At 52.3% G+C, this 17,567-nt stretch overlaps 8 protein-coding genes across 8 annotated transcripts; 5 read left to right on the top strand and 3 right to left on the bottom strand.

The window, feature by feature from the left end:
- Positions 1-308: 308 nt before the first annotated feature.
- J4E88_007342 (uncharacterized protein) lies at positions 309-1,797 on the top strand (the record flags this gene model as incomplete). The annotated part of the gene is made up of 3 exons (XM_049400959.1): positions 309-315; positions 375-677; positions 896-1,797. The coding sequence occupies 3 exons, from the start codon at positions 309-311 to the stop codon at positions 1,795-1,797; spliced, it is 1,212 nt and encodes a 403-aa protein (XP_049253271.1).
- A 425-nt stretch (positions 1,798-2,222) lies between these two features.
- J4E88_007343 (uncharacterized protein) lies at positions 2,223-3,437 on the bottom strand (the record flags this gene model as incomplete). The annotated part of the gene is made up of 1 exon (XM_049400960.1): positions 2,223-3,437. One exon carries the CDS (start codon positions 3,435-3,437, stop codon positions 2,223-2,225), a length of 1,215 nt encoding a protein of 404 aa, XP_049253272.1.
- Positions 3,438-4,378: 941 nt separating this feature from the next.
- J4E88_007344 (uncharacterized protein) lies at positions 4,379-6,154 on the top strand (the record flags this gene model as incomplete). Its single annotated transcript, XM_049400961.1, has 3 exons — positions 4,379-4,544; positions 4,598-4,732; positions 4,782-6,154. The coding sequence occupies 3 exons, from the start codon at positions 4,379-4,381 to the stop codon at positions 6,152-6,154; spliced, it is 1,674 nt and encodes a 557-aa protein (XP_049253273.1).
- Positions 6,155-6,784: 630 nt separating this feature from the next.
- J4E88_007345 (uncharacterized protein) lies at positions 6,785-8,432 on the bottom strand (the record flags this gene model as incomplete). Its single annotated transcript, XM_049400962.1, has 2 exons — positions 6,785-7,012; positions 7,071-8,432. The coding sequence occupies 2 exons, from the start codon at positions 8,430-8,432 to the stop codon at positions 6,785-6,787; spliced, it is 1,590 nt and encodes a 529-aa protein (XP_049253274.1).
- A 619-nt stretch (positions 8,433-9,051) lies between these two features.
- J4E88_007346 (uncharacterized protein) lies at positions 9,052-10,252 on the top strand (the record flags this gene model as incomplete). The annotated part of the gene is made up of 3 exons (XM_049400963.1): positions 9,052-9,399; positions 9,447-10,091; positions 10,142-10,252. The coding sequence occupies 3 exons, from the start codon at positions 9,052-9,054 to the stop codon at positions 10,250-10,252; spliced, it is 1,104 nt and encodes a 367-aa protein (XP_049253275.1).
- A 556-nt stretch (positions 10,253-10,808) lies between these two features.
- On the bottom strand, positions 10,809-11,391 carry J4E88_007347 (uncharacterized protein; the record flags this gene model as incomplete). The annotated part of the gene is made up of 3 exons (XM_049400964.1): positions 10,809-10,868; positions 10,925-11,214; positions 11,304-11,391. The coding sequence occupies 3 exons, from the start codon at positions 11,389-11,391 to the stop codon at positions 10,809-10,811; spliced, it is 438 nt and encodes a 145-aa protein (XP_049253276.1).
- Positions 11,392-13,809: 2,418 nt separating this feature from the next.
- Positions 13,810-14,598, top strand: J4E88_007348 (uncharacterized protein; the record flags this gene model as incomplete). The annotated part of the gene is made up of 1 exon (XM_049400965.1): positions 13,810-14,598. One exon carries the CDS (start codon positions 13,810-13,812, stop codon positions 14,596-14,598), a length of 789 nt encoding a protein of 262 aa, XP_049253277.1.
- A 1,177-nt stretch (positions 14,599-15,775) lies between these two features.
- Positions 15,776-16,935, top strand: J4E88_007349 (uncharacterized protein; the record flags this gene model as incomplete). The annotated part of the gene is made up of 2 exons (XM_049400966.1): positions 15,776-16,024; positions 16,147-16,935. 2 exons carry the CDS (start codon positions 15,776-15,778, stop codon positions 16,933-16,935), a joined length of 1,038 nt encoding a protein of 345 aa, XP_049253278.1.
- Positions 16,936-17,567: the final 632 nt, after the last annotated feature.

The following is a 17,567-nucleotide window of genomic DNA, read 5'->3' on the forward strand; positions in this document are numbered from 1 at the left end:
GTGTATTCTTCCAAACGTAATGTCTTCCAGCTCCCGAGTCTTTCTATATGTGTGGTACGCATCTGTTTGGTTGAGATGTTGCTTGGGGCAGGCAAGTTCTGGGACGCCGCTTGTTGTCGCTCCCAGTGGGGACTGGTAAATCGCGACAATTATGAGCTATGATCTCCACTAAGTACAGAGTAGGGACGGCGCAGACGGTCCGTGGTCGACCTTTAACCTCGCTGTCGGTGACCCAGTACAGCCTTTCCGGTGCATCCCTGGAACCTCATCTGCAGTTGTCATTCTACCTACGAAGAGTGACTGGTGCAATGCTACGTGCGCAGAACAGATGGCTATCTTTGACGGTAACATATCAGCAACCTGGCTAAACGCAGGGCTGTTTAACCTTCCCGAAATCAATCAGTACATCAGTGGCTACAGCGGTGAAGAAAGCAACATAAGCCAGACACTTTGGGGCCTTGACCACACATATCTCGGAAGGACTGCGAAAGATCGCAATATTACCTCAGCGTATATTGTCTTGACCACTGAAAAGAGATTTCAAATCGGGACATTCGGTCTTGCTGGAGGAGCTACTGGGCCTCCAGGCGCACTACGACTGAATTCCATTGACTTGCTTCGGAACACGACAGTCATTCCTAGTCGAAGTTTCGGATATACCGCAGGGTCTGCGAACCGTACGTACAGTCAGCATTCAGACCTATATGGTTTCAATTGACCCGTCTCGTAGGCAACTCGTTAGGCAGTCTGGTACTGGGTGGTTACGACACTTCGAGATTTGATCCTACGACTACTTTGTCTTGGTCTATGCCAAATCGATTTAACAACTCACTTGTAGTATCTGTGAGCGCCATCAGTATTTCTAACGCCTCCTCGGTATGGACGCCCCGCTCAGATCTAGCATCATCTTCGGCCGATTTTGAAATCGATTCTACGGTCCCACAACTATGGCTACCAGAAGAAGCCTGTGCACTCTTCGAGAAAGCTTTCGGCTTGATCTGGGACGACTCGTTGAAGCTGTATCTTGTTAACGATACCATGCGTGGACGGCTGTTGGCTGAAAACCCTGTGGTACAATTCACACTCGTCTCGGGAGAGATATCAGTAAACTATACGTTTCCGTATTCGGCTTTCAATCTTAGGCTCACTTTCCCGTTCGTCAATAGTACCACGTACTACTTCCCGCTGAAGCGAGCTTCTGCTTCTGCACGCAATATGCTCGGTCGAACATTTCTACAAGAGACATATGTCACTGTAGACTACGAACGCTTAAACTTCAGCTTGAATCAAGCCTATCCTGATGGTGGCGCCGCACAAATCATACCTATATCTTCCCCATCCGAGGAAACCCCAGCACCGGCTCCTCCTCCATCTCCGCCATCAAACAAGTCTAAAGGCCTTTCTACAGCCGCATATGCTGGTATCGGTGTAGGCGCGGGTATTCTAGCACTCTTGGCCTTGTGTTCAATCATAGCTTGGAAGAAGCGCTTAGGCCCCTTTCGACGCAAAACCGCACCGGAAAAGGATCACTACACCAAATCAGAATTGCATGGCGACCACAAGCCCTGGGTTGAAGCTATGGAGAAAGAGAGGGCTGAATTGGATGCCGCTTCAGGCACACAGGAAGCTATGGTCATGGAGACATCTGAACTCGAGACAGTGGAGAATGCACGCGAATTGAAGGGCTCAGGTGAAGTAGGCGTTGCGGAAGTTCAGGATAGTAATCTGGTACACGAGCTACCTGGTCACACTGATGATATACGGGTAGCAGGTGAGGGGACTCGAACTTCTTTGTAGACATGCGGCTTACATGAAGGGGCTATAATGTATCATGGAAAGTAGAATTTTTGAAAAACATTCCGTGATTTAGCACATGCTGTCGATCGACATTTCCGTGCACCTAGATCGGTTAGCGTTGGACAAGCTTTTCACACGCGCGTTGGCGTCGTCAACGCTTTGTGCACCGTCCGTTCAACCCATGCCTCGATGTCATCTATACCCACACGACACATTCCAGAAGCGCCACAAGGTCGATCCACAGAAACCCCACGAGCAATGACATCCCCTGCACGACACTCGTTCACACAGCAAGTCAACCGTATGTCTATGGAGGCGTCTGAACCACTCAATCATTAATATAACCGTACACTGTGTATCTCTTATACAACGACTCAACTAGCAATCTAAGCGCTGTTGATATGACAAAATGCATCATCACCCTCCTAAGCGTCATCGACATCCATTTCATCCCCCCAATCCTCCTCATTGGCATCCCCATCCGTCGTCTCACTCCCATCCTGGACATCGCCATCGCCATCATTCGCCGTCTCCGCTACAGGATTTTCGATCCTCGTAACAAGATAATCGGCACTCCGTTCGTAATCTTCTTCCCACGTTTCCAAAAGGTTGTTCCCACCGCCGACGAAATAAAGGTATCCAACTTCGCCTGCGACTTTCCGGACTTGTCGCTCCCATTCCTCGCGCTCTTCCTTCTCTTTCAGTGTCTCTTCAAAGCCCGGTTCGACTTCCACATCGTCCGTCGTCTCTGAGTAAGACAGTGAGCTGCGCGGTGGTCTGGGACGCACTGTGTTACCGCGCGCGCGCCGTTCCGCCGAACGTACCATTTCTCTGTTGTTCTGATGGGTAAGGCGACTGAAGTATCCGGAGATTGGGTAGTCCCAGAAGTCTTTGTTGATGGGCATGTCGCCCAAGCCGTGCTTGCGACGGAGCGCCGCCTCGGTCTTGTCTCGGGCTTCCCAGGCTCGTCGCAAGTTGGCGTCCGAGTGCAGCTCTTTGCGCTTGTCTGCGATTATCTGGCGCAGTATGGGATTGCCTCTCTGTGTTTGCGTGGATACAGGATGTTGGTTGCGCGAACGTGGTGGTGTCTGGCGCACGAGTATGTGCGAGGTGGCAAGAGCGCTTGGTTTCTCCCACCAAGCCTCGTACTTTGTGGGTTGCGCCTCAGGCATAGTTGTGGGGTAAGATGATACCAAGGAGTTACAGACGGGGCACAACGAGGGTGATTTGTTGGGTAAGACTGCTGCCTGGATGTTGTTGGGGTTGAACTGGCTGTGAGCGTCGTCCCACGCTCGCTCGCGCTCCCAGCGCAGCTGCTCCTCTTTGCGTGTCTTCTCGAGTCGCTGCTTCGCTATCAGGTACCCGTTTCTTGCCCTGTTCCACCGTCGGTCGCGCATGTACACTGGAGGTCTCAATCCGCCTTCGGCTACCAGCTTCTTGAGTGCAACGTCGGACTTTGCTCTAGCCTGCGAAACTGTGCATTTGGAACACCACGGTGTATGTTGTGGATTGGAGGGGTGGAGTCCATGGTGACATCGAGTCGCAGTCCGTATCTCGTGACCATAAGGTGAGTGAGCAAACGGCTGTTTCTTGCTAGGTGAGAATAGCAACGTGTCGTCTGGGGTGAACATCATCGGCATGGTGAGTATGATGGTCTGGCTGGTGTATTTGTTGATTTATGCTGGTGAAGCTAGTGTGCATTATTGTGGTGGGTAAAGATGGGGTCGCGTGCTGTGGTTTACCACAGATTAGCGAGGCAGGTCGTAATGGGAGCTGGGGGCTGTGAACCTGAACAAAAAAATTAGAAGCTCTGACTTTCAATGTAGCAGGCGCAAAGGGGCGTGTTGTGCGAGGGTTTTAAACATAGGTTGCACTCCAGCCTATTCAATGAGGCGCGTCAGGGCGTCATCGTGCTCGCTTGTGATTGGTGTGCTGGCCTAGAAGTCTCACGCGAGCAGTCATCGAGACCGTCCGTGCGCTGTTTAGTCTACGATCACCCACACGCTGACTGGCTTCGTGGGGGCGTCAAACCTCATAAAAAGCGCGGGAGCCGATGCTAGAGCACTTCGCATATGCCCAAGACGTCAAAGGCATGTTTTGCTACCCAAACCACATCCTCGACCATGATCAACGCGATGGCGCAGGGTGTGTACCTTCACCTTCGCATCAGGCGCTACCTAGGCAGCCTGGCAAGCCACACTATGTGGCGCTCTATACTCACCTTCACTTGCACAGCTTGATGTAGAAATTATGAGCTCAGTCCAAGCCAGCCTCGCCTGGTCAATCTAACGACACCATCTACACTCATTTCCTCTCCAGCTATGCTCGAATATCTACGACAGTCTTAACTCAGTCGCTCGTTACGAACCTATTGTTACGTGTAAATCGCTATTCACTGCGACACTCCAGGCTGGTTCTGCCGACGGACTCGCTGTAAACGAAGGTGACGGACGATCGAAATCGCAAGTCACCGCAGCATTCACTGTCGTATCTGGGCTCAAGCATTTATGCCCAAGCATCGCCATCTCACGCTCATATAAGACGCTCTCTTTTGACAATATTTCTGTACCAAAGACACAACATGGAGCAGAAGCAGCCGAGAGCCTCGCGAAGGTCTGTCTCGTTCAACCCAGAAGCACCAACTTTCAGTCCAACGGCAGCCGAGACCAGCATGTCTGCCGGAATTGCAGGTCCGACTCCGCCTACCAGCCCGCGACAGAAACCGAAGATGGGAGACGTGTTCGATGGTAAGTCTTCTCTCCCGCGAGCACCTCTAGCAAGACTGACTGGATTGTCAAAGACTCGCCTTTCCGGCCTTCTAGGGATCTGCGACCTAACTACCAGGGCTACGAAGAGCTCAAGTTCGGAGAGTCCTCGCGGAAGCCACTCAAGCAGCAGGACATGCCATTGGATTCTCTGCAGGAGATGTTTCAAGGTAACGTCAACCATATCACAATGCGATGATCGAAAGCTGACTTATCTAGACCACCACATCACTTTGAACCGTGAACGCCCCGGTGCAATCTCTCGCAGTAACCTCACAGGAACCTCTATCAACATTCCGCGTGGTCTCCTCCCTGGTCAGCGACTTAACCCCGACTCCAAGGCGCCAGACGTCGGAGAGCTGAGTGCGGGCCTCGATCTCCCTGGTATCAAGAACGAGACGACTAACGTCGACTCCTCAGCACGCTTCCTCCAGTCTCACGGCTCTGAAGGCCTTTCAGAAGGCGTCTTGGGTAAGCTCATAGGACGAGCGCTGGACAAGCCGTTAACCGCGAATGACCTAGCCCAATACCTCAGCGGCAAGGACAAGGACGACGCCGCTAAGACACCTCTACGTCGCAAGAGCTACATTCAAGATCGCTATCCAGAGCGCGCAGATGAAGAACGCCAGTCTACCAAAGTTGTTCCCGCGCCTCCTGGCTTCATGGGCGAACGTCCTCGTAGGATCTTCGCGGAGGAGCGTAGCTCGATCAGCCCAGCGGTCATGCAGTCACCACTACAGCAAGTACCTACAGGTCCTGCGGGCTTCGGACAGCCTCGTCGCTTCAGCAACCTCCAGAACCCCGTCTGGCCGTCACGCCGTGATCACGTACCTGATCTTTCTAGTCCAGGAGATTACCGCCCACGTCCACGAGCGCTGACCCGTACCAAGCGCACTGATCAAGGTCCCGAGCCTTCGCACGCCGACATCTACCCCGACGATGCGAACTTCATGCCGCGCCGCCCGTCCTACCAAGCAGAGCCTACAGAGAGGTTCCAAGGCTTCATGCCGGCGCCGCTTCCCGAGCGACCGTTCCGTGCAGAGAACACTGTAGTCTGGCCCACTCCCGCAGAAATGCATGCACAGAAGCCTAACAACCAACAGAGACGCAGCGGCTTTCCTCGCCATGTCCCAGCAGTGGAGAACCCTGCGCCCGTAGTACGATGGTCCCCACCAGAACCTTCTTCGATGGCTCACTACATGCAGCAGTTTGGAGAGCCCTCCCACCCTTTCGCCTTCACTTTCCCGGCTCCCGCTCCCTCTGCCACTCCGCCGTTCGACATCTTCGAGAACCACCATGCCCCCACTTATGCTGACATCCACGAGACTGACGCTGAGATGGAGTGCCTCCTGGGTATCCTTCCCGACCTCTTCGACCTCGATCTGCCTGAGATGCCGTCCGACGCGCGCCCTCTTACTCCCGGTCAGAACGACGGTACTAGGTATGGCCTCAAGTACTACGGCATCGGTTTGGGTGACACTTGGGCATGCCCTGCTGCGCGTGAGGATGAGCCGTTCAGGGTCCGTCCGCGTGATCATGATGGTTGGGGTGGATGGCAGTGGGCTATCGACAGGGGTTGGGGCAACGAGTAAGCTGCCATTGCGAATTTGTCTAACACGACCTGAACTGACCTGATATTCGAGTGCGAACGCTAGGCAATGAGTAACGAACATGGCTTGGGTGTTGGGGACGTTGGATTGTGACGAAGGCACGGTCAGAGACTCTCTGGATACCACGTTGACGAAGGAATGGCGGGCGGCGATACGGTGTTGCTGCGACGTCTTCCTTGTTAGTCGGCATGGAAATCAAGGCTTACATATGATCATGGGTGGAGAATTGTCGTTAGACGGTAACGAAGACATCATCCATCATCCATCATTACATGAAGCAATGAACAACATAAAACCCAACATCTGTTCACCTTGAACTTGTCAAACAAAGCATAGTGATTATGGAGACTGAGAAGTTCGTGTTCATAAGGATATTGAATAACAGGTCAAGAAGCCAAGTGTAATCTAAAGACGGTCTTCAACACACCGCACCCCAACGCCCAGACAAGTGTCCGTCCGTGTACTCATGCCGAAATCCCCATCGCCTATCCACAAGCCATTCGTCGCGCCGCACGCACCACAATTGTTCCTCAATCCGAGTCATAGTCCGTCTGCTGGCTCGATCGCTCGTTATCAAACGTAGCGCCGTACCGACACCGATACCGCACCTGATCAAGAAGAAGGGTTAATATGTGCCTTCAAATTCAGGGGTTGCACACCATGCTGGGGTGTCGCGGCGCCGGAGCCAGCTTGAGGGGTACCCATTCCGGATAGTGGACTTACGGCTCCACTGGGTGGGACGGGGATCTTGATGTCTTCGGGACTTCCGGGAACCATGGATTCGGGTAGCTCGGGAATCTTAATGCGTTTTGCCACGTTGTTGTAGGAAGAGGGTATGATCTTGAGAAGTGTTAGTGTAAGAATAGAGGTGGCAGCATGCGTCATCAGCTGGGCTTACCTCAATGATCTCATCGCGAGGGAACTCGAGCTTGGGTATGTCGGCTGCGTTACATGCCATCAGATATCCGTAAAGCACACGAAGGACAGACTCGTGAGCGATGATGAGAAGATCGTTCTCTTCGCGCTCAAGCTCTAGAATGATGGGCTCCATGCGTACGGCAAGATCGTGGTATGACTCTGCGCGCGGGTACCGATGGTGGTACGGGTCAGCTTCGTGCTTCTTTACTTCCTCGGGGAACTCCTGGCGGATCTTGGCTTCTGACATCTTCTCGCATACACCAGGGTTCATCTGGCTCATTTGCGATCGCTGTCTGACGCGGTATCCCATGGAAGCTAGAACCTCTGACGTCTGTACAGTCCTTCGGCGCGTGGAAGTCCAGATCGTCAACGGTTTCAGCGATGCATCAGTTGCTCCCGACTCGATCAGCTTCTGCTTCTCCTCTTCGCGATACTTCAGGAGTACTTCGCTCATCTTCTTGGCGTATTCATGACCTGCTGGTGATAGGTCTGCGTCTGCTTTGTACGAGTCCTCCTCTCGCGTAGTTCCTGCCCGAGCAAAGTACGTTTGCCGTGACTTGATGTGAAGATTGAGTAGGTAAAAGACGATGCGTTGAGAGAGATATCCGAATGCGCAATTATTGACTACCACTCGCTCGCCAGCGTTGATCATCTTGATCCAGTGTAGGTCTGGCTCCTCCATGGTCTCGAAATGCGGTATCCGCGCGTTGATGCGTGCTAGGTAATCGTGAACCGCATCCTCGTCTTTCCATCCTTGGTAATCTGGTGAAGAGATCTTGACCCGGCGGACGTTCTCTTGGATGATGCGCTCGTCGGTGCAATGTGATTCGATGAAGACTGTCTGGATCCCGTTCTTGGCAAACTCTTTCGCTAAAGATCTACGGCCTTGACTGATCGCATTGACGGCGTCGTAAATAGCCACCTGGCCCTTGTCGTTTTCCAGAAAGTGGTAGATGTCCTCACGGCACTTCTTGAGAATCTTATTGCGTAGTAGGACAGATTGCGGCGATGCGTTCAGAAAGAAGTAGTCGTCGGGGACATCGTTATCCGGACCTAGCGTAGCGCGGCGGTAATCGCCAAGATGAAACACGTGCGTCTTGACACCCAGCCACCGGAGGTAGCGAGCTAAGGCGACGGATGTGTGTGTCTTTCCTCGAGCTGGTAGTCCACAGGTGGCGATGACTATGCGACCGGAATGGAAGAGGCGGCCTGACTCTGTGCTATAGAGTTGAGCGGGAGCCATTTCCTCTTTGGTGGGTAAGTCGTGGATTGCGTCGACAAAAGTACTCGACCGCCGCCGGAAGCGGGGTGAGTTTGCGTATATCTCAGCGGTACTGTCCATGATAAGTGAATGTCCTGTTCAGGAGGTGGCCTGCGTTGGTACTTTCGCATCGCTGCGGAAAGTGGGGTCATGGCACTCACAGTAGGGTATCCATAATTGCAAATTCTTCAGGTTGTTGGAAGAGTGTGATGGAAAAGGGAAGAAGTGCAAGATGCACGGGAGGAGAAACGGTCGAATGTCAATGAAATAGAGTTGCGTTCGGTTCAAAGGTCACAGTTCCAAGGTTCCGGCGATGATAGCGTTTGCCGAGAGATGTCAGCAAACAAGGTGCGGCAACCCGTAACAGTCAAGTGCAGCAAGTTCCACGTAACAGTGTCGCAGAAGGGTCTGGAGTCTGGAGGTAGTCAGGCAGTACTTTGCGGGGTTAGGTAGTCAATGATCCCAAAAAGCAATCATGGTATCAACGGGCGGCACGTCCTGGGTACTAGAGATCTGATAAGCTCTAGCGGCACTAGGTCATGTCACGTGACGATTTTAGAATTTCTGTTCGATATCGTCATGCTAGCGAACGCGACCCAACATCGCCCTCCAACCGTTTACTGCCATTTCCATCCCACCTTGTGCACGCTCTCCCACACCGTAGGGAGTTTTTAGTTTGACCTCGGCACATATTTTCGCCATGGCCACTCCGCTGCAATTCAACCCAGCGCAGGAACAAGCTGTCGCCGACATCCTATCACGCCCTCGCGCCGCCAACACCGGTCCATTCGCACAATTTCTAAATGTATACGATGCGTTCCAAGAGCGGAGAGAGGCATTGGGCCTCAGCAACCCGGGCACAGTCGAGAACATTGCGAGAGAGGTCCAGCGCGATGTCTTCCTGAACAACTCCAGCTTCTCGGGCCTGCGCGCCGAGCTCACCAAGGCCTTCAGCGCCGCTCCTCTATTCCAGGTTGCGCACTCGTTGTCTATGGGATCGCAGGTCATGCCACCATACTCATACATGGTTCTCTATGGATCACCACGGGTTTGTCGCTCACATCGTCGGCAGCCTTCTCAAGCTGACTTTTCAAGGTGTTCATGCAAGGAAACCTCGACAACGAGCTTGCTTTCTCCGGTCGCTTCAACTGGCGCTGGACGTCAGCATTCGTTTCCAAGGCCGCCGTCCAGCTCACATCACAAGGCAACATGGTGTCGCTCGAAAACGACTACACTGGCGCCGACTTCTCCGCTTCGCTGAAGGCTGTCAACCCCTCCATACTCGATGGTGGTATCACCGGCATGCTCATGGCCAGCTACCTCCAGGCCGTCACCCCCAAACTCTCGCTCGGTATCGATGCTTTCTGGACCCGCCCCGCTATGGCATACCCACCAGAGCTGAACGTCTCGTATGCGGCACGCTACAGGGCTGTCGACTGGATGGCGTGCGGTCAGATCATTCCCGACCGTGGTGTATTGGAGGCTTCGTACTGGCGCAGGCTTACAGACAAGGTTGAGACTGGTATCAACTGCAACCTTGCATTCGCTGGAATTGGCCCCGGAGGACCCATGGCTGGACCACAGAAGGAGGGCAACGTCACAATCGGTGCCAAGTACGACTTCCGTCAATCGTCGTACAGGGCGCAGATCGACAACCAGGGAAAGGTCTCATGTTTGTTGGAGAAGATGATTGCGCCCCCAATCCGCGTAACCTTCTCAGGTGAAATCGACCACAAGAGCGTAAGTCTCGCCGATTCCCAGTCTGATATCAAATACTGACAAACTCGTAGAACGCCGCCAAGCTTGGTCTGGCCGTTGCGATAGAAGCCGCCGACGAGGCCGTCATGGAACAGCAAGAACAACAGGGCGTCGCGATGTCAGCCGGCTCGATCCCCTTCTAAACGCCTCTCCACACACCCATGTATCGACTATAATACCATGACTCTTCTCTTTGCTGTATTACCACCTTTCTTGGAGCGAGCGTCGTCTGCAATCCCAGCGTCTCCGCTTTCCTGGTCTCATCCACTATCTGCGGATCGATCGCGGTACTGCATGCGCGCGGCTGGGGTGATTTATGAATGTAAAAGGCGTAACGTTGACATCTGATGGGATACGAGCTTTGGTAGACCGGGATCTCGCGAAGCATCTATGTCGCCAGACGTTTGCATGTCGACATGAGACGATGTATTTGTACATATAGTAGCATAGCCAGTGGGCACAAAAAATGAAATGTACAGAAACAACTGGGATTTTTGCAAGATGAATATGTGACGCAATACATTATCGTGGAGTCGAGAAATATAGTACAGATCGTGACGGCGTAAAACTCTCGCCGCTGTATGTACAGGTTTAGCCCGTTCCATGCACCGTCATCCTAATAAAACAGATGTGAAGAGCCCAACGTTTTCAATGTATGAGTCGCTTTCAGTCGAAACGCCAAATCGAAATTTTTGTCGTCTACAAAGCAGGCTTTGCGCCTGTTGGCTGTCCAGGTACGGGCGCACCGGGAGCCATGAACTGTCAAAAGTTAGTAAGACGTCGCAAAGCGCTCATTGTAAAACAGCTTCACGTACCTCGTTTTGCGCCCTCTGTGCCTGCAACTCAGCCCTCTCCTGCTCAACAATCATCTGCTCCTCGCTGTACGCCAATGCCCATGGCACACCGAGCAGCAGCGCACTTGTGCTTACTACCCAAAGAGTCTTGCCGCCCATGTTCAGACCGCTCTTGAACCATGAAGTGATTGTGTTGGCTTTTGAGGAGACGGATCGGCGTGTGCTGGCGGGGATCATGTCTTGTAGGGCGATGATACGGTCGTAGAGGGTCTCGTCTGGTGTTACGGAGTGGATGGAGGATGTGTCTGACTCTGCAGAGGTACGTTTAGTATTTGAACATATTGGATTTGCTGCCCTCTATGCGCCAGACGCATCTAAGGAGCGGTTTGCGGTATCGTACCAGAGTCGGTGTCCCACTCATCGTCGTCATGCGGGCCTTCCTGCTCGCGCACAAACTCCTCATCCATGACCTCTTCGAGCTTGACCATTTTGGCGGTTGTTCGGGTGTGCGATTGGTGTGGTTAGGGTATAGGGCGTTAGCGACAGATGCACGTCGGAATAGGTTGGTGGTGTTGGGCCTCGAGCTGCTGGTGACGATGGTTGCCCTACTATCAAAAAGTTAGCACAATCTGTGATGACATAAGGGCCACTAGCGCCGCCGCACGTGCTTCGGGCAGACCTTGGAACATTACACCTGCAATTGCTCTCAACCACGCCTAAACTTCTTTCACGTATTCTCCGATCTTCCTCGTTTCATTCAGCATCGAAAATCTGGTCACTGTGTTCATTTGATGTATACAACTCGAGCGACAGGCATGACGAGGCTGAGGGCTTGAGAGCACCAACGCTACATTACCACAGGCACATCGCCGCTGGCTGTGGAATGATCAACCGTGTTTTGATAACCTCAAATCATGACGTTACCTTCCCACAATAAGCGTTTAAAATCGTCTTCAAATCGGTGAACAAAGCACAGGTACTGGCTACCGAGGACGCCTGTTGACCCTGGACCATGGATCCACGTAGATATTACCCCTCCGAGGGTCTTTTATTACCTATCGACTGACGTCCTACCAAAATTCTGTCGGAGGTTCAAAGCTACGTGTCTTTCCGTCGTCGTTGTCGCTCACGACAACGAAATCAGCATCTACAATGCCCACGCCAGACGCCCATCGCATGACAGCAAGGACGCCTACCATGCACGTCTCCTTATCCAGATTCTTGACAGAGTACAAGAACAACTGCTGGCCCCCAACAATGAAGCGCAGAAAGAAGGCCAATCAGCTCGCAGAGTCTATCGAGATTCGGAACGCCAGTACCTCTCAGATATACCGCTTGCCCCCTGAACTCGTACTCGATATTGCAGAACGGATGCAACCTAGCGACAAGTATTGCCTGCGGCTCGCGTGTCGCCGATACGCCTTGCTCTTGCACGACGTGCAAAATGTTGACCTAGAGGTACACGAACGGGAGGTGTTGAAGGAAAGACTTGCGAGGGACGTTGAAAACGAGCGATATTTCAAGCTGGCCGAGGAAGAAAGACAAGCCGAGCTCCTCTGCTCGGCCTGTCACGCAACTCATCCGAAGCGGATGTTCACTGCAGCGGAAATGCTGCGATCCCCTCACATACGAAGATGCCATGGTGCAAATCTTGCTTTTCGTATCTGTTCTCACTATTATCTCACGTACGACCAGCTGAAATCACGCATGTCGGATTGGAGATTTGAACAAAGTTGGTATTGTTGCACTCGATTACAGAATCTTGCAGACGACACCTGGAGGGTTAGTGGTCACCCATCATGGACTATTATTGCCGGCACTGGCGACATGAGCATAATCGATATCCAACAGCACTTGAAGCAACTAGCTCAGCCCCTGTGTCCACATCTCCGCACGGATGGCATCTATGTCCAGCAAAGTCTACAGAAAAAGGACCGGCGACTTCAACAGATTCCGTACAAGGAGTCGAGACTCCCTGCGCACACGGTGTACACCAGTCTCATAAGATGCTTCGTAGAGAACTGCGAAACTACCCTTATGGTTTGTTCTCATGAGAGAATTATCTCGACATAGTAAGTCTCTCTGTGCGAACTGCATGTGAGGCCTACGCTGATTTCGTAAATCTACGTTTAGTCTTACCCGTAACCTTGGCAGTCTGTCGGTCCCATCCGATCCCCGGTGGTGCGCTCAACTCGAAGACCGAACAATCTAGACGAAGCACTGTAACCTAAGAAATTGCGGCTTTCAAGGTTGATGTCAATCAAAGGGCGCTACATGGTCATGGAATCGAGGATGGACCAGACGCGGCACGCGCCCCACATCTGTAGGGTTACACAAAACCAAGTGTGAGGTGACGCCAAGAGTCTCACGAAATACGATCACACCTGGCGACAACGAACTTCGACCTTCACCGGAGGTTCACCCTGTTGTACATAGCAGCACCAAAGCCATCGCCTGCTCGCTGCCCTGTCGATTCCCCGGGCTTGTTGGTCACCATCAATCTACTTTCAATACTCTGTAAACCCTCTGCGCTTCACAGACAGCTCATCGTCGGCCCGCTTGCGGTCATAAGCCGGCGACAGATTGCTAAACAGCGGCTCATCGCGCGAACAACCACAATTAGAACCTACTGATAGTCTCAACAAAAGTTCGCTTCTTTGCGGCGCACCGTCATGATTCCCAATCCTCTCATAGTACTGTCAAATCTGCTGAAGGATGGCATCAATCCCGGGGACGATCCCGATGGCTACGGTGAAGGGCTAACGATAAGCGAGCAATCGTCTGCAGGTCCGAGAGCGCCACAGGCCGCTTCACACCGGAGTAGATCCGAGATCGACCAATCACCTATATAAACAGCTATCTAACCACTTAGTCCTCGCGAGTAACACCCTAGTCTAGCATCAACAATGGGTAACCAACCCTCCGTTCCTCAGCCAGGCACAAAGTTCCAAGTAATCGGCGCTGGCCTCTCACGCACAGGAACTTCATCCTTCAGCGAAGCATTGCGCATCTTACTCAATGGGCCTGTCTACCACGGTGGTACGCAGGCTACTCTGGGCGCCGAGAAAGAGATCAAACCGTTGATCAGGATACTTGATCACTCACCACCGAAGTCGCCCTCCGAGAAACAGCTTGTCCACGATCTACTGAAGGAGCGCTTGGACGGCTATGCGGCAGCCAACGACATGCCATTCAACGGGCTGGTAGAAGAGCTAGTCGAAGTTTATCCAGATGCGCTGGTCATATGCACGACTCGGGATCCAGATGCGTGGGTGAAGAGCATAGGAACCATAACAAACGCAACGACAAAGTGGTTTCTACGTTTTGTCCTCTTTCCTCTCCCAGGAATGCGCCACTTTGTCGACTTTACCAACGGCCTAGGGAAGCAATGGGTCGAGTTGTATGGAAAGCATGACGGGGTCTCCACCCGAGACTATGAGGCGCACATCGCTTACTTGAAGAAGGTTGTGCCTGAGGAAAGACTGTTCTTTTTCGATGTCAGAGAGGGTTGGGAGCCGTTGTGTAAGGCGCTGGGGAAGGATGTCCCGAAGGATATTCCCTTCCCGAGAATCAACGACGGAGAAGCCATCGACAGATTAGCCAAGAAGATGATCAACAAGGGGTTGATGAGATGGCTAACTATCTCTGCTGTGGTGGGAGCAGCGATTGTTCCTTACTACTTGTTGAAGCGGTAGAAAGACTCGGTGTTCTGACGCTCTTGTCATTTTCACAGCATGTCTTTGGCCTATCTTCCACGTAGCAGGGTTGGCATGGTGAGCAGGAATTTCGACTATGCTAGACCCGAAGATCTTTCTAAATCTCATACAGGAAAGCTATCGTCCTTGTTGAAGGCTGAATGGTGCTGAGAGAGGGTCTGTCCGGGACGGATCTTCGTATAAACGCGCTGCGCGTCCGCCTGTAGGTTTACTGCGGATTGGTCTCCGTCAAGATTAGCCTACCTGCCACACGCGCAAATGATGCAATCTTCCTCCTACACCGGTGTACTAGTGCGCGCTGGGGCTTCGTGCATGGATGACTCGGCATACATACTAACTCGTAGCACGGGCGGCCTTGATTGCATGCGCGTCTGTGTCATGGATTGGTCTTCGGGAGATCTCCAACAGGGATGGCATTCCCGTCGCATTCATCCTGTCACCAACTCAGGTGAAAATACCACGATGGCGCAATGACAATCCGTTGCAGGGTCATTCAGCATGCGTCACTCAAAGTTCCGAAACGAATTATTGTGGCACCTACCTAGGTAGTGATGCAACTCTACCGAAAGCGTCAAAACGCCACGAGATGTTAGCTGCTCTTGGCGCGTCGGGTATTTTATGATATCAGATCGGCAGAATTCCTTGTGGCGCTCCCCTTCATCACACTCCACTGCGCCTCCAGGATTTGCTATGCTGCCTCTCCAACCTGCCGATATCAACCTCATACTCCCCACATATTGATCCACATCACAGTATCGGAATGTTTGGCGGTCATTCCTGCCGATGTCACAGATGACAACAACAGACGAAGAAGAACACTGACGCAACGCTGATGATGTATTCAAGATCTATTCGCCTTCGGGTACAGTGACCCTCAGCTGCTGATATGCTTCTATCTTGATTGGCTCGCCCGAAAGCTACACCTCCTGGTAGCATTCCATCATACACTACGGACTACCTAACGGCAAACTCAAACCTCTGACAACCAAACAATTTGCTCCAGCACGGTCCGAAAGGGTAATGTAGCTATGTACCTACACAAACATATAAGGCTCTCGCTTGACCGTCCGTAGCACCAAGTAAACGACAAACAAGTCGTAGCGAACAGTTCATCCATCCTCAAGTTCAAGTCAAAGCTATACATCAAGATATCAAGATGCTAGCAAAGCGCATTCTCCCAGTCGCTTTGCTTTCCGTCCTTGCGGTGTCTTCTCCAGTCGAACGAGACACCAAAGACTCTGCCCCTCTCCTGACTGCCATTTCAAACGACCCAGACCTTTCCGTCTTCTACAGCCTCATCAAGAGCACGGGTGGTAGCAGCGGCATTCCTGGTCCGCAATTTGAAGAGCGCTTCAACAATCTCACTGATGGACGCAAGTACACAACATTTGCACCCGTCAACTCGGTAAGCAATGATACCGAATGCTGCCTTGCCTTCTGGATTGCTGACCTGTACAGGCTTTCAAGAATTTACCCTAAGAACTAAGCACAGCTTTGACGGCATCGGCATCGTATCCACTACTCGAGTTTATCCTGCGAAGCCACATCGCACAAGGATCGATCACTACGGAAGATGTCAAGACTTCGGGTAAACCTGTCACAGCCATCGAAGGCACACCTCTTTCGTTCAGCTCGGCGGGAGAGACCGTCTCAGTCAACAAGCAAGCCAACCTAGTCTCCGATTCCAGAACCGAAGTCGGGAACGGAGCCATCTTCAAAATCACATCAGTCCTCGATTCCTTCGCTGGACTTTACGGGGCCGACGATTTCAACAACACTACATCTACCTCATCCCCACCATCTCAGAACGAAGGCACCATTGCATCAGCCCTAGCTACGCAAAAAGACCTATCGACATACGTAGAGCTCCTAAACGCGACATCTCCCGATTTCGTCTACCTTCTCGACGCATCTCTCGCCCAAGGCAAGAACCTCTCCATCTTCGCGCCCAGCAACGCCGCACTCGCGGCTCTGGGTCAAAGCGCAAAGGCTCTTCAGCCAAGCAACAACGCGCTGTCTTCTTACTTGCTCAAGTACCCTTGCATCGACACGACATCGACCGGCCAGGAGAAGTCCATCGTTGGATTCCCCGCGACCGTCCGAAGGGACAGCAAAGGCACTATCACGAGCGTCAACAACGCTGCTGTTAAAGGCGAAGCTTACTGCGTCCCTGGCGCATGCATTTACACCGTCGACAAGTGGTTGGACCCCCTCTTCGGTGCTCTCAGCTCCGGAAACTCTTCGTCGGCGTCATCTTCAGGAGGGCCGGGTATTGTTGAACACAGCGGTAGCAGCTCTTTCACGCATTGCTGCTAGTCGTTTTATGCTATTATGATGTATGAATAGAGCAAGCTTTGGGATTATTTCCTTTCTCAACGGATATGGGCAGGTTTGTGGGGATTCAACTCTCTGCGGTTCTATCTATATAGATTGTAGTATATAAGCGTTCTAGGTATACAGAAATCGACATCTTTCATGTGTGTCATCATACCTGTATCAATTGTAACGTCGCTTCCCCCCACCCTTTCAGCATGTAAGCCATCCTCGCTCTTCGGGCCATATCGTTCGGAACGCTACCTCCCGAGTACGAGGTCTGGAGAGTTTGGCGAGCAACACGGACGTCCGCTCATCTCGACGGGAGTCAACTGCCGTCGTTTCCACGTTTTCCAGCTTCGTCGTCGTCACCTTGGTACTTGTACGGTAGAATCAGTCGGTCGAAACTACCCTTAATATAATTGTAACTGACCTCAAACACGTTCATGTAGTGTATTGACAGCCGTTCATTAATAATGATATTAGTAAAAACTGCCGGAGTCCACTCGGGGGCTTTTATCTCGCTGCAAGAGAAGAAGAAGAAGAATTATGCCCCGGTGTCATCGCTTCATTGGAGATACCTTATGGTCCCCAGGTAGTTCTGATATTTCGCACACTTCACTAGATCTTCTCGC

Source organism: Alternaria novae-zelandiae, assembly GCF_023758075.1.
Source record: "Alternaria novae-zelandiae strain BMP 2774 chromosome Unknown scaffold_15, whole genome shotgun sequence".
Classification (NCBI taxonomy): Eukaryota; Fungi; Ascomycota; class Dothideomycetes; order Pleosporales; family Pleosporaceae; genus Alternaria; species Alternaria novae-zelandiae.